The sequence below is a fragment of the Glandiceps talaboti genome, chromosome 4, assembly GCF_964340395.1.
Source record: "Glandiceps talaboti chromosome 4, keGlaTala1.1, whole genome shotgun sequence".
NCBI lineage: Eukaryota > Metazoa > Hemichordata > Enteropneusta > Spengelidae > Glandiceps > Glandiceps talaboti.
The window spans coordinates 16,446,147-16,461,777 of record NC_135552.1 but is presented as its reverse complement, the minus strand read 5'-3'; the positions used below and the strand labels follow the sequence as shown (position 1 = coordinate 16,461,777).

General features: G+C 35.7%; 2 protein-coding genes across 2 annotated transcripts; both read left to right on the top strand.

Annotated features, from left to right (window-relative positions):
* Nucleotides 1–158: 158 nt before the first annotated feature.
* Nucleotides 159–11,305, top strand: LOC144433702 (solute carrier family 40 member 1-like). The gene is made up of 7 exons (XM_078122055.1): nt 159–858; nt 3,450–3,532; nt 4,063–4,222; nt 5,918–6,160; nt 6,682–6,894; nt 7,086–7,898; nt 8,760–11,305. Exons 1-7 carry the CDS (start codon nt 564–566, stop codon nt 9,071–9,073), a joined length of 2,121 nt encoding a protein of 706 aa, XP_077978181.1. The 5' UTR covers nt 159–563; the 3' UTR covers nt 9,074–11,305.
* A 992-nt stretch (nt 11,306–12,297) lies between these two features.
* LOC144434234 (uncharacterized) lies at nt 12,298–15,076 on the top strand. The gene is made up of 2 exons (XM_078122687.1): nt 12,298–12,608; nt 13,272–15,076. The coding sequence occupies exons 1-2, from the start codon at nt 12,298–12,300 to the stop codon at nt 14,959–14,961; spliced, it is 2,001 nt and encodes a 666-aa protein (XP_077978813.1). The 3' UTR covers nt 14,962–15,076.
* Nucleotides 15,077–15,631: the final 555 nt, after the last annotated feature.

Sequence of the window (15,631 nt, the reverse complement as noted above, 5' to 3'; positions counted from 1 at the left end):
GTGATAGAGTATATAATGTTACTTTTAACTTTAACAAAGTCGAGGATAATGATAAGAAAATAATATTGCCCGTGAACGAGACTAAAATAATATGCGCCAGCTACGATGACACATGTGACACGATAGGTCACGCGACCTGTGTCTTCTTTCGCAGTGAGTGAACCTGCGCGATCACAGAAACAAGTGTAATTTTACCCCTTTCATATATAGTTGGCTGACTACGTCAATATTAACGATATTATCGACATTTCATTGTATTCTGATATAAATATTCTGAGACATAACTCGGGAAACAAATGCCTGTGGAATACATCTATGTCCATGAGTATGAATGACATGCGGATAAGTAATTTAGTAAGTAACTTCATAACATGGACGTCTATTAGGGAGATCTCCCTAACTTAACACATCCATGTTCATAACCACTAAAATCCATTACGTAATTAACCCCGTGACCGACTGGCACGTACACACCAGCTGATCATTGTTTAGGCTGAAGACACCGGAGGCAAACACCTTGCAATACCGAACACCCTACACCACCACCAGCACCACTGACGAATATGTCAGAGAATAACACAGTTGGAAACGATGGCGAGATCGTACCGAATGAAAACGAGAGTGCAAATGACCAAAATCCTGGCAACGACATGGAAAACAAAAGTCAATCCGACGACAATGATGAACGTGACAATGGAGGCGACGATCAAGCTGATGACAAAGTCAATGAACCCTTACTCGAGACAAATAATCATGGCGCTGATGAGAAGACAGGTGAAGAAAAGGCGCCACCGAAATCTGATTGGAATGAGGACGATGGTGCCGTGGATGATGCATTTGTCAAAGACCCAGCAAAAGGTTTGTCATTTGTTTTGTGCACCTAATTTAGCGTTCAGTAAAGCTATGAAACCAACGTCGAGGGCGCTCAGTAGAACTAACTCAAACATATATAATATTACATAGACCCTCATAGCATGCATAGGGTGTGAAATCAAAGTACAGTAATGTGCGGTACATATATACTACTACACTTTTGACGTCAGACAGAAGTAGAGTAATATGGTCGAAACTACGTTGAATTGTTTGTAAACATTAACCCGTAGCTGTACATTTACGATGTTGTTATTATAAAGCGATATTGTAAATCATATAATTTTGTGATATAAGGTTTCGGTTATAATTGATGATTTTTCGAATATTGGATGTGATCATCAAAGCTAACAGTGGATAAAAAATCCTCACAGACACCCAGTCACATCGCCTTCAACAAAGGACAATGCGACGCCACACGTACACAGTGTTTAAAGTTCCGTACGCAGGTGTATCATTGATTCAACCATGGATCTATCAGGGGTATTATTGAGATAGATCCACTGTCTATGGGCAGACACAGTAAAACAATGGAACAATGAGTTACTAATCATTCCTGACATGGTTCAGTAAAGAAATTGCTGTCGGAATGAATGAATATTTTGCTCTGTTAGTTTTTGTCTTTGGAACTCTATAGATAGCAAAACTGGTCTATACTGAGTGTAGGCAGAGGTTGGTATGCTTGAAACAGGAGAATAGAACAACACATCACTTGGGTACATGTATCAACAAAAACACTTGAATTATCAATGAATACTAACTCAAAATACAAATAATATGCTGAGATGGAATGTTTATAAAGTGTATACTGTCCATCAGTTATTGTTATGTAGACTTTACATTATTCTTAATTATATTATAGCATTACCAATTCCAGTGAATTTTGTGACGTCATCGCTGTACATTATTACTGATAATGTACTCCGTTATTGGGCATCGAGGCCCTGGAACGAGCATAACAATACAAGCTTATTGTTCTGTTTCTTCATACGACTAGGTATTTTTTCGAAATGTATGTTGTTACTTATGATTGTCATTTCCACTGTTTAAAAATACAACGCATTCATGAAACAAATTTGTGTTCACAGCAGTTCACTGAAGTGTATATGTGTGTGTACGTGTACGTACGTGTGTCGCTATGATTAGTATTCAGCTTCCGGGCCGAACAAGGCAGACGATGTTCAGCGCTGTGTATAGTATACGTTGTTTTGCGTTTCTCGGTCTACAAATTCACTGGAATTGGCAAAACTATAAAATAATAACAATAATGTACGTCCTCCCAGTCCATAATGGACTCAAGCAAACGTTGCACTCCATAATGGGCTCGGCTGTCGCCTCGCCCATTATGTCGTTCAAAGTTTGCTTTCGTCCATTATGGGCTGGGAGGGCGTACATTATTGTTTAAATAGTGAATACAACAAGTGAAATTTTAGCTATTTTGTTTTATGTTGAACATTGTGACAAATAAAACACTTTATTTCACTTACACACAAATAATAAGTAGTGATTAAAAAGCGCAATGTACTAGTCTGGTAATTTATAGTAAAACTAAGTAGTGACTGAAATGCCTTCTTGTAATATAAACACAATGTACCAGTCTGGTAATTAGTAAAAAAAATAAGTAGTGACTAAAATGCCTACTTTTACACGAAAACGATTTAATATACCAGTCTGATAATTAGTAAAAATTAGTCTTTGAGAATTAGCTGAAGATGGTAAAATCGTAACATTTTCTAGTAACGAAAATATCTAGGTTTTAGAGTATACTATGAGCTGTGTTAGAATAATTATAGGCATTGTAGCATTGTGATAATACTTGGAAAAATACCTGATTTTTACTCTGGTAGATATTTATCTCAAACAATTTCTTCAATTATTAAGTGAGATTTAATTACACCTCAACAACTATTCTACAATGTAAGTTGTCTTTATTAATCAGCAGCCATAAGTTGTATGAGCCCAGAGACATGTCTTGATCCAATCATACACAGTGGAGGATTTCCCTCCACTGTGTATGGTCTAATGAGTTTCTGGTTTTCCAACAAATCCATGCAGGAAACCCCCTAATTGGGAACTTGCAAACCCGCCATGTTGAATGTTGCATCATGGGAAATGTGATAATAAATACTAATAAATTGGTATTGTAAACAATACTGTTACATTGTTTGCAACCACGAATGGTCAATTCAAAGTTTACCCTGACTATTGTGGGAGGTTTTTTTATCGGTAGCTCCAGATTAGATATTATGATAACCACATATAATCCCATAGTCCTTTGCATCTGGGCATACTCAGTCTTGATTGCAAGTTCCCTATTGGCAGAATACAAGGAAGTGCAGTGGTACGAGTAGGGATTCTTTACAAGATTTCAAGAATGCTTTTTTCTTTATCTCAACAAACTTCCAAGCCAAGAATAGGTGTTGTTTTTATCAGACAGTATTATGTACTATTATGGGGATGCAATGGCATAGGGTGGGGGTGGGGGTACCGGGTGGGGATGGGTGGTTGTTACTTGCCATAATTTGAATATTTCAGTAATTTCAGATTGATTGAATTTTATGGTAATAATTTATTTCCAGGTAGGAATAGAAGGAGAGAATGCTCAGAATATATCAGAACTCCTGGATTCATGATCTACTCCACTCAGAGTTTATCAGCATGGGTAAGTGTTCAACTTAGGAACACTTTGAGTCTCAGTTGTCTTTTAATGAATAAATTAAACCTATCAAAATATTTCCTATCCTGTCAATATAAATTTCTCTGTAAAGACAAACAGACCATAGTATTAACTTCGTAGTAATTTCCTGTAAGGTTTTCCCACAAACCCTTGCAACTTAGGTATATCCCCTAATTGGCAGAAGACATGGAAGAGCAGTAGGGCTTCTTTAAAAGATTTCATGAATTGCTATTATATCACCCCAAATGTACTTTGATAGCAGTAATCAATACAGGTGTACTAAAGGCAGAAGTAAGCCAACTAGCTGTCTTGACTTTTCCTTTTTAAAGTGGCCAAGTGGATGAGGATTGGGTATTTATTTTGGATTTTGGATTTTTAAAACAATTTGATCATGGCTTCCTATTTTTCAAGTAGAAAGCCATGATAATTTTTTTTTTAATAAATTACAAATCCAAAATAATACCAAATCCTCATCCATTTGGCTACTTCAAAAAAATGTATTTTTCAATCTTTAGGGAGATCGAATGTGGCGATTTTCAGTTGGTTTGTACTTAGTTGCCATACAAGCCAATTCACTGAGACTGGCTGCTATTTATGGTCTGTGTCTTGGGATGTCGTCAGTAATGTTTGGCGCCCTCATTGGTGATTGGATTGACAGAAATCCCCGTCTGAGAGGTAAGTGACAAAGTAAAAAAAAACAAACACAAATGACAACGTCGAAGGGAAATAAAGGAAATCTAATCATAATATTACTGCATCACATTTGTATCAGATCACTGTCTTTGCATTATAAAGTTATTGATTGGTGGCAGTAGGTAAATGCAATCAAAATGATACTGCTCTATAAAGGAGTATGGCACTGTCATTACTAAATGCCACTGATACAGTAGTGTAAGGTTTTTGAGGATTACTGTTTAAAAATAAAACATCTCGTCTACCGATATGTTTACACGAATATCTTCATCTGTCAACTGTGCTTGTCACCGTCTGTTCCAATTTGATCAACTTTCTTTCAAAATATGTATGGTATGCAGTATGGAGAACAAAGTCTAGCTTATAAAAAAAGACAAAACAATGGACATTACCATTAAATTTACCTTTATAACACAAAAATTTACCACCACCACAACAACAACAAGTGAAATAAATTATTCCATGCATTTATCACAAGCTTTCACACTCACAGAAAAGACTAACACGAGAAGTAAGCTAATTTTCAAATTTAGATGCTGATGATGAATAATAAATTTCCATCTGTTGTTAGCTCTTATAATTTATAGGTTGTGTAACAGAAAATTAGTTATGTAATTTGGTTAATATGGAACTTGCAAACCCGCCATGTTGAATATTGCATCATGGGAAATGTGATTGTAAATACTAATGAATTGGTATTGTAAACTATACTGTTACATTGTTTGCAACCACAAATAATCAATTCAAAGTTACCCTGACCACTGTGGGAGGTTTATTTTATCAGTAGCTCCAGATTAGGTATTACGATAACCACAGATAATCCCATAGTCCTTTGCATCTGAGCATGCTCAGTCTGGATTGCAAGTTCCCTATTGCCAGGTAGCAGTGTACAAGATGTGGGTGCTAGTTTAATCATAATCGTATTTTCACGTAAATGTGTTTACGCGAATGGTTGAAAGGGGCACAAGCTGAGTTTATAATATATAATTTGTGCTGCATATTTAAAGTGCACACACTGTCTCCTACTCACTGAAGCACACTGAATTCAAACTAGGTATTAAGATAGCACTGTGAAAAATGATCTGATGACATATAAGTTTTCATACTATAAAAATGTTGAGGAAATACCAATCTGATTAAAATCTGATGTAGTGTACACATCACTGTTTCTTTTGGGCTGTTACGTTTACTGTCGTTTGTTCTTTTGTGAGGGCTCATTACATTACATCTGACAGATTGAAGAAATCCGTACTATGTAATCAACTGCTCTGGCAATACCAGTAGACAACTGTAATGCTATAGAACAAATTCATCTACATTAACATACTAAAATAGCTTACCGGTAATTGCTGTTTTATCGTAAATGTTGTCACTTTTAGTAAAAAGTTTGTAAACTCAGCTTGTGTTGCTTTAATGTGCATGTTTACTCCAGTAAGCATGATAGAATACCTAACAGTTTGTCTACTGTAACATTTTTTATATAAACTCAGATTTATGTCAGCATATAATTAATGTCTTTGTTGTGTGCGACAGTGTGTTCTGATGAGTTAACTACTAGTATTATTGTAAGACCAACGAGCATAGAAGTTACCTTTTTTTTCAAATTTATTCAGGTTTAAGACCTGAATGTTTGTGACACATTGATCATATGATTGTATTAATTATCTCCATTGACAGTTGTGAGGATATCGTTGCTGATTCAGAATTCAACTATAATTGTGTGTGCAGTTATTCTTGGTGTACTGCTGTTGTTGGAGTCTGACATTGATGCAATGTGGAATGGAGGATTGACCTACTTACTACAAGGCCTGGTTATAATGTTTGGTTGTATTGCTAACTTAGCCAGTATTGCTAACAAGATATCAATACAGAAAGACTGGGTAGTTGTAGTCTCAGGCTCAGACAAAGGAACACTAGCAAGTGAGTTGGTAATTCAGTGTGTAACCATATTCTTTCACAATTCTTTATCTTATATATATATAACTTCTCTGCTGTTTTCTATGTGATGAACATAAGGCATATTCATCGATTATAACACTGTGTTCATTGTATATATGAATTCATTAATCTAAGTAAACTGGAATGTACCAAATGTCTTTCCCAATTTTTGAATAGTTTAGATATTGTTATGAAATATTTTATCAATAAGAATTGTATAGACTAGGTTTATTTGTTTGTTTATTTGGTATTTGTATGTTTTATTTCAATGCCCAGCTACCCAAGAAAATAGAATCTTATTAATTCTCAGTTCTCAGCCAATAACCATAAAAGCATACATAATTAAAGGTAACCAAATCTGGTGCAATTTCTCACAGGGGTGGGGGTGGGGGGTAGGGATGGATGGTGGGGTGCAAGTACTATTCCCACATTGCAAATTTGTGAATCTGGTTCTCAGAAATTTAATGTCGAAAAATATTGTTTATTCATTTTCTGTTGTCCAGATTTAAATGCCACCATACGTCGTATTGACTTAGTCATCAATATAGTGGCTCCTATTGTGGTTGGTCAGATCATGACGTTTGCTTCCATGTTTGCTGGAACAGTGTTTATTGCATCCTGGAATCTGGTGTCTGGTTTTGTTGAATACTACCTCTTGTTGATGGTGTATAAGAGAGTGCCTGCATTGGCAGTAAAGAAAAATGAAACATTTCATGGTAAGAAAAATAGTTTTTATATATCATAAAGAAAAAATACATAACCCCTGTATGTGATGTACTCATATTGTGTAAAAAGCATATAATGTACAACAAGTATCATTTGGTTGATTTTTGCTGGAATAAACTATAATATATTAAATACAAACTTTGATAGGCCTGTATACTTCTGTTGTTTTTCTTCTCTGTAGACAAAGTGGCAAAGAAAGAGCAAGTTGATGGTGAATTTGAAGAGATTGATCTGGAAGATGGAGGTAGCAAAGACAAACAAGAGGATGACAACAGAGAAGATAGTGTGGAAACGTCTCCATCACAAGGACAAGATGAGGCAAAGAAGACAAAGAAAAAATGTTTGCATCAAATGTTTCAAGTATTCATCAACTTAGTGAAAGGATGGAAAGTATACATGAGTTACCAAGTCCATTTTGCTGGTTTAGGACTAGCATTTCTCTACATGACCGTCTTAGGCTTTAATTCCATTACAAATGGATATGCCTACTCTCAGGGTGTGCCAGAATGGTTGATTGGTGTATTCCGTGGTGTAGGATCAATCTCTGGATTACTTGGAACTGTGATGTATTCATTCTTGAGAAAGAAAATCGGACTTGAAAGAACTGGACTGTGGGCTATAAGTGAAGAAATCTTGTGTCTTGTCCTTTGTGTTGGCTGTGTCTGGGCACCTGGTAGTCCTTTTGATTTACATTACGCTTCTAAAACTGGTAAAAGTGACAATCTGACAAATTACACTCAGATGATGTCTACACCATCAATGACTACCAAAGTACAGAGTGTACTGAATGAAAGTCTTGTGGTTGCCTTGAATGATTCCCAGGCTGTAACATACAAACCTTTGATTGATAATGTTTCAGTTCTTACCAAGATTTTGGGAGAGAATTCGAGCCTTACAAGTACAGTGTCCCCCAATACAGGAGATTCAATCCATCAACCACAGTCTTATACTTCTGTCGCTCTCTTCTTCACAGGAATAATTTGTGCTAGACTTGGTATGTATCAGAACAATCTGATTAAAATATGATGTGGTGAAAGCGTCTAAATGCTTTATTTACCTCTATTTCCATCGTATTTCCACCTTCCCACTCGGAACAAAACAAATGTCATAACACGATGGAAACAGAGGTAAATAAAGACATATGATCTAGCCGCTTTCACCACATCGGATTTTAAGCAGATTGGTATCAGAAGTAAATCAAATTATTATCATTACTATTAATATTATTGACTTTAATTAACCTTGATAAATTGTTGAGCCATGTAGGCTCTTCGTATATAATGCCGAAGAAGAATATACAATATTTAAATTAAGAAATACAAGCACTTATACACACATTAAACAGAGATACATAAGTTAATTGCCAGGTACTCTGGAATCACAGAAAACAGAATTATACTGTAGTCAAATGTATGTTTTACATTGATTAAATATTTTTAAATTTGTTCAGGGGGTGGAGGGTGGGGGTTGAGTTGCTGAGAACACTTCACCCACAAGACATGGATAAGCAAGATGTTTTGGCAGATTTGTGGATAAATACTGGTTGTTGTGTATGAGGCTATGGTATAATCTTAAATAGTGTTTATTAATTATTAGAATTTTAAGAACTGTTATTCATTTTTTGGTTTTGAAAAATGACTAATTTTGCATAGTTGATAATTATTTGCAAAATCACTAATTTTAGCCACAGCCGTGTTGCTCTTATATTGTTAATGATCAACAAAATAACCAAAATCTCATAAATTCTGAGATGAGTTGAAAATTCAATATGATACACACTAGTATATTTCAAAGCTATTGCTAGAATTACTGGTAATTAACATAACTATATTGCTCTCTTATTGTTTCTCCCTAGGGTTGTGGTGTTTTGATCTTGTTGTGACCCAGTTATTACAAGAGAATGTTCTGGAAACACAGCGTGGAGTTGTAAATGGTGTCCAGAGTTCCCTAAACAGTTTAATGGATATGCTGCATTTTATTCTTGTTATTTTCCTACCGAGACCAGAAACCTTTGGAATCCTCATCATACTGTCATTTTTATTTGTTTTCAGTGGTGGTGTTTTATACGCAGTTTATTGCTATAAGGTCCGTGGACATGTCATGCCATTTCATAATATCAATGGCTGTCATAAGGAAACAAAGAAAACCAATGGTACAAGGCATGCATGAGAATTTGAAAGCGTTGCTTAGCTAAAACTTAGGTTGCTAGGGTAATGCTTTAGAAACATCTTGACTTTGGCTTGGTGAATTGCACCCTACATATGCAAATGAAATGTATATGCAGATTAACACACACCTCAACTGCATGTATTAATCTGCATACACTTCATTTGCATGTGTATCATCTGCATATATTTGAATACTCCATGACAAGGTGATTGGGAAATTATGTGTTGAGATTTTCAAACTGCAATCTAGTACAAGCCTACAGTGTGAAATTGAATGGAATATACTGTAAGCGCCATAAAGAGGCTGGCTAGTTGGTTGAACTGTATTGTCTAACTAAATCCATAGCTTTATATCATTTATCTCTATTCATGATAAGGATATTGAGGGTGGGGTTTTTGATATTACAAATATGATTTTAAGTATTAAAAAACTGAGCATGGTTATAATATATATATATGTCTATATGGCTATTATTGAACTACATGTATACTGTTAGTCGTCTTTTGATCACAACAGCATGAAACACTGTGTAATGGCTCCATGTAACAATTCACATTTTCATTTTATATCATATATGTTTTACATATTTTGATAACTGTACACTTTATTTTATATCATTTTACATTATTTGCCTGCCAAAGCCAATGGCTTGTATTAAAGTATGAAAAACTCACATTTAAACGTGAGGTGGAATCTTCTTAGTTTAAGACAGAGAAATTGTTTTCTTCTAATTAATTTATACATAAACAGTTTTGAAAAATTTGATAAATATAAGGCATTTGTATTTTTATATATTTGTGTAATAAATTTTTGATGTTATTTTGAGTTGGTAAAGGTGATCAGTGCATGGAAATAGGGTGCATTCACACAATACCAACTCTTGTTTTATAGATACCAATGTAAATCATGACAATTAAAATAAGAAACAGGAAAAAAAGCACACCATGTACCACAGTATAAGAAATGCATCCACATATACTGATACATGTGGTAAATTATCTATGTCACGTAATTTGGAGTTATAGAATTATAGAAACTGAATTATAGAAGCAAATATTTTGTGATATTCGTGCATTCATTTTGTATCTTTCAGTTTTTACATTGATATTTATCTGTTTCATATAAGAATTTAAAACCATGTTTGTGTACATGTATGTATCAGTGTTCTCCACGAGGGGTTTTTGAGGGGCGCACCGCCCCTCTGTTTTCATGGACCGCCCCTCTGTTTACAGAACCGCCCCTCTGTTTGCGTTCAGCGCCCCTTTGTTTTGGTGTGAACGTCTTCAAGAGATTCTATTCAATGCCGTTAATGAAGGAAGTAAACAGCGACACTGCGTCTATCATCATTTATGAACTTATTTATCGCCTTGATTATAACAATGGTAGCCGAAACAAAAACAGTAAATGTAGTACCGTCGTAAAGTAGAAGACGGTACGTTGGTAGTTTCTATGGCCGGGTATATCAAGCCGGTAATTTCCAAGCCTTCCCGTATACGTAATACAGTACGCATACGATGTACGATGTCACGGCAATTTTCGTATTGTATCGATAAATACGAACAAAATCCTAAAATTTATACATGTTCTTTAGAAATAACTACTCCGGTACGGTTCCATGGTAAAATTTATGTCCTAAATGATCACGTTTGGATGTGAATCGCGATCGTAGTACCACGAGGTAGCTCCGAAGTGGCAGCCATGTTTGTTACTGTACATTTGCACTGAACGTATTCGGTTATTCTTAGCCCAAATTCGTCACATTAAAAATGTACGTATTTCCGGCAAATTTGGATGAAAAATCATTTTCCATTCATGAAAATTAAAAGGATATCAAATTTTAGAGAAATAAAGGAAAATGAATTGTTTTCAATTAATTTTTATGAATGACATGCACATTTACAAGGTGAAACCAACAACTCAAAACTAAGTGATAGCTAGCCTAGAGGTGCATACATGTACATCAACAATGCCATGTGTTGTCACTCCTGTGTGTAAAACATGCTTGCCAACATTACTATAACATCGTTTGTGTAACTGTCAACCTCCTTCCTGAAATTTTTACATTGTGAATTATGTGAAAGGTTTGGAAATTGGTGATTACAATACATTTCAGTACATTTTAGTTTGCTGAATGAATAAAATAGGAGTTTTTGATTTTGGAAACTTTTTTCACTTCCTAATATTATGATCTGGAAATATGCTAATGATATGCAAATAAATATGCAAATTAGGGCGCCCCTGTATTTTTCTAAATTGTGGAGAACCCTGTGTATGTATGTATGTATGTATGTATGTATGTATGTATGTGTGTATGTATGTATGTATGTATGTATGTATGTATGTATGTAGGTATGTATGTGTGTATGTATGTATGTATGTATGTATGTATGTGTGTGTGTGTGTATGTCTGTGTGTGTGTGATGGGATGTGGTAGCAGAAGGATTTGGAACCAGTGGCAGCAGTGGAATCATGCCCAAATACAAAATACTGCAATGTTAGATAAAACAAGTGACCTAGCACGCGAAATAGCTCTGCTGGATTTTTATTTTTTTTGTTACATAAAAGTACAGAAGATATATGGACAAGGTGAACCTCAAAAGTCAAATGTTGTATTAGTTGAGCATTTTCTAGAAACAGCTCAACTATGCTACAATTAAGAATAACCATGATAGTTCGTCATTCTCTGTTAATAATATCACTTATAAACCTGGTCAAAACATCCCTAAAAAACATATATCCTATCATAATTAGCTTATGGCTGCAAAAGAAAATTGCTTCATTCTAGGATTGTTCACTGCTGTGGTTGTCATTTTTATGGAAGAATAGTTTTTTTCCATCCAGTGCAGTGGGGCAGGCCCACGCGGCGATCATGCCGAACAAAACAAACGTCACAACACGATGAATAGAGGTATATAAGGACATCTAGCCGCTTTCACCACATCGGATTTTAATCAGATTGCCACTTGCCTAACCAATCTTTTTATCTTTGCAATATACACAACCATTTGTCTGTTGCTATATGCTATGGGCTTAGTCATTGCTAGCAAACGTGGGGTCATTTCGTAAATGTTTATCCACATGCCTACCCATACCAGTTTTCACCCATCTATCTCATGCATCATGTCAGTGCGCGCCTAGCTAGCCGTAGCCGGCCCGCGCGCGCAGGCCACTCACCTCGCGAATGGGTTTCCCAATAAGCATTGCGGTATTGACTTCCTGTCAAGATGTCGGCCACCAGAGTTCACATCGGACAAGATGCTGAAAAAGAAGCACAGCGCTACAAGAAACGGGACCAGACCAAGATATATCTTGGAAATACACACGATCTTTGGAAAATCACTAAACTCAAAAAACACGGGAAGGCATCTAATGCTGAATTTGCGGCTCATTTATTAGAAATTCACTTGGAAACTTGTCGTGAGTGTTTTACGCAAACCGATATTATGAATGAGATTGTGAGCGAGGACTTGGCCTCATCAGCCCAAACAGAAACACCCATGTGTGTGGTATCAACACCGAATCTGCCGTCTGTAAGGTCAGGACCATCTTCTGTCCATTTGTAAAATGTATTTCGCCTACATATTCTGTATATTATCTACCTTCAATATCTTTTATCAAGTGTAAACTGCCATGTATTCAACGGTCTGTACTCCGGGTCTGCACTACCCTATCGATATGATGTGTAAAACACGAAGGTAACCTCCAATGCCATTGTACGTATGGCCTGTTTCTTTAGCCATGTGTACTACTTGTTTTATATGATGTTTATTGATGGTGTCATTAATTTCCACATGCATTATACACAACAATTTGGCTGTTTCTCCAGCCGGGGGGGGGGGGGATTTTCACACAGATGTCGTATTCTTTCCAGTACGTATTTGGTGCATTAAAGAGTAAAAAACATTTTGCCAATGTCAGGCACTTTTAGAATGTTTCAGTATTTATATATAATAAATACTAATAAATTTACGATAAATACTGAAACTGCCACTTTGTGGAAGTACAGCCCAAGGATGGTGACCAGTAGTCCCTGATTTCTGAACTGAAAAAAAGGAACCACCATTGTAAAGTTATGTCACATTACAAATGTGTCTGTTGTCTCTAAATCTTTATTTTGTCATCTAAATCGTCCCACAATCAGTGGTAGCACAAAAAAATCTATTTTGACAAACACTAAACTCTTTCAATCTATCAACAGGTTTACTAAATCTGGCAGTCCAGATTTCCTGAAATCACAGAAGAAGACGAAGAATGTGGTGGTAGTTACTGAGGAAAGTGCTACAAAGTGTAACCAGGCTCCGCAGCAGGAAAGTACTACTACTAGTACTGGTATCTGCATAGATGAGGCTGTGTGTGGAGTAGATAGTTGCCATGACATTGCAGACAAAGATGAGATAGAGGTTACAACAACAAATCTGGTAAACAACGACAGCAATGTAGCCTGGAAGTCAATAAGAATAAAGCAAGAAAATGTGGAGGAGATTATTGATGATGATTGTGGTGTGGAAGTAAGCAGTACAAATTTAAGAGATTATTGTACAGGTGTGCAACCAGATCTCAAAGAGGCCAGTTACAGAAAGGAAGAAAGGACATTGAATAGGTCGGAAAATCATTGGAAAGTAACAGATGCAGATTCCCAGACAGATAATGATTTTCATACCGATCTATCTACCTCTACCAGCATAGATCATGTATACAACACAACTGAATGCCAGAATAGTGACTTGCTTGAAGAAGATGTCCCTGTACATATAAAATTAGAAAATGACAGTACAAATACAACTGGTATCAGTGACAGCACAAAATCTACATGTAGAGAGCCACAAAATGATATCAAGAATTCTAACCAAACAGATAGTTCATCACGTAACAACCCATTTCCCATTGGAATACATCAAGTTGAGGGCTCCTTTATACTGATGAGAGACAGTACAAATCTAGCTGTTCACCAAAACCATACGTCAGTGAGTGGCAATCACACAAAGATTTCGAAAGATGAGGGAACTAGAAATGTTAACAGGCATGTAGAAACACACTCGACTGTTACAGCATTTTCAAGCTGTCCTGATGTAGGATATTCAGATAAGTTTGTTCAAACAGTGAACATTTCAGACTTAAGAACAAGACAATTTCTATGCAATGAATGCGGAAAAGGTTTTCATTTTAATTGTCAGCTGAAAGAGCACTTAAAGACCCACACAAATGACAGACCATTTGTTTGTAAAGAGTGTGGTAAGGGGTACAAGAAAAAATCGCACCTTAAGGAACACTTGATGATCCACTCAAATGATAGACCATTTGTTTGTGACGAATGTGGTAAAGGTTTTCATCGAAAGAGTAAACTGAAAGAACACTCAATGATCCACAAAAAGGAAAGACCATTTGTTTGTCTAGAATGTGGCAAAGGATTTAAGCAAAGTTGCACGTTGAAGGAACACATTAAAATCCACGCAAATGAAAGTTCACTTGTATGCAAAGAATGTGGCAATGAATTCAAACAGAAAGCTGACTTGAAGAGACACATTAAGATGATACATACAAAGGAAACATTTTTTTGTAGAGAATGTGGTAAAGATTTTCATCATGTTAGTCAGTTGAATATCCACATGAAGATGCACTCGAATGTGAGACCATTTGTTTGCAAACAGTGTGCCAAGAGGTTCAAGCGGCAGAGCCATTTGAAGGAGCATATGATGATCCACACAAATGAAAGACCATTTATATGTAAAGAGTGTGGTAAAGGTTTTCATCGAAGTCATAAGTTGAAAGAACATGTGATGATCCATGCAAACGAAAGGCAGTTTGTGTGCCAAGACTGTGGTAGGGGGTTTAATCAACTTGGCACTCTGAAAAAACATATGAAAATCCACACTAATGAAATTGTGTGAAATTGTGATTTCAATGACACTCATCCTACGAAGTGAGCGGAGTCAAATACATGAAAGACTGTGGAAAGAGTGTGGTTAAATTTTCCATCGGAATGGCATTCTAAAATAAAAGTATAAAACTGAACAAAACCATTTGTATGCAAAGTATGATTAAGGAGTTTGATGATAGTTGCATTCTGAAGACTCTGCATCTGACAAATGAGGTTTTTGGGAGATCTGTATGTGAAATTAAAATATGGAAATATTAAATAACAGTTTTATTCAAAGTGGTTATTTGAAGAATTACAGAGTTGTCTAGATGAAAAATTGTTCAAAACATAATGATCCTCGTAGTTGAAATGCATGAAACAAATTTAATGAGATGTGAATTGCATCATAAACTTTACAAGAAGGTAGTCTGAATTATATTGTATTGTCTATTGTTGATGTCTCTTGGAGAGAATTTCTTACAGTATGACTCAATCTTTTAGATAGAAATTTGGTCTAAATGATTTAATGAAAAACTAAAATCTTGTAACAGATGAGACAAATTTGATGCCACCTGTTGAAAATAATGACAGAAGTGCAATTCACAATAAGCATCGAACATTCATCATGTTGAATCTAATGCAAAAATAACCACAATTCAATGTCGTGTCATGTGCATTCATACAATTTTCAAAATATGGCG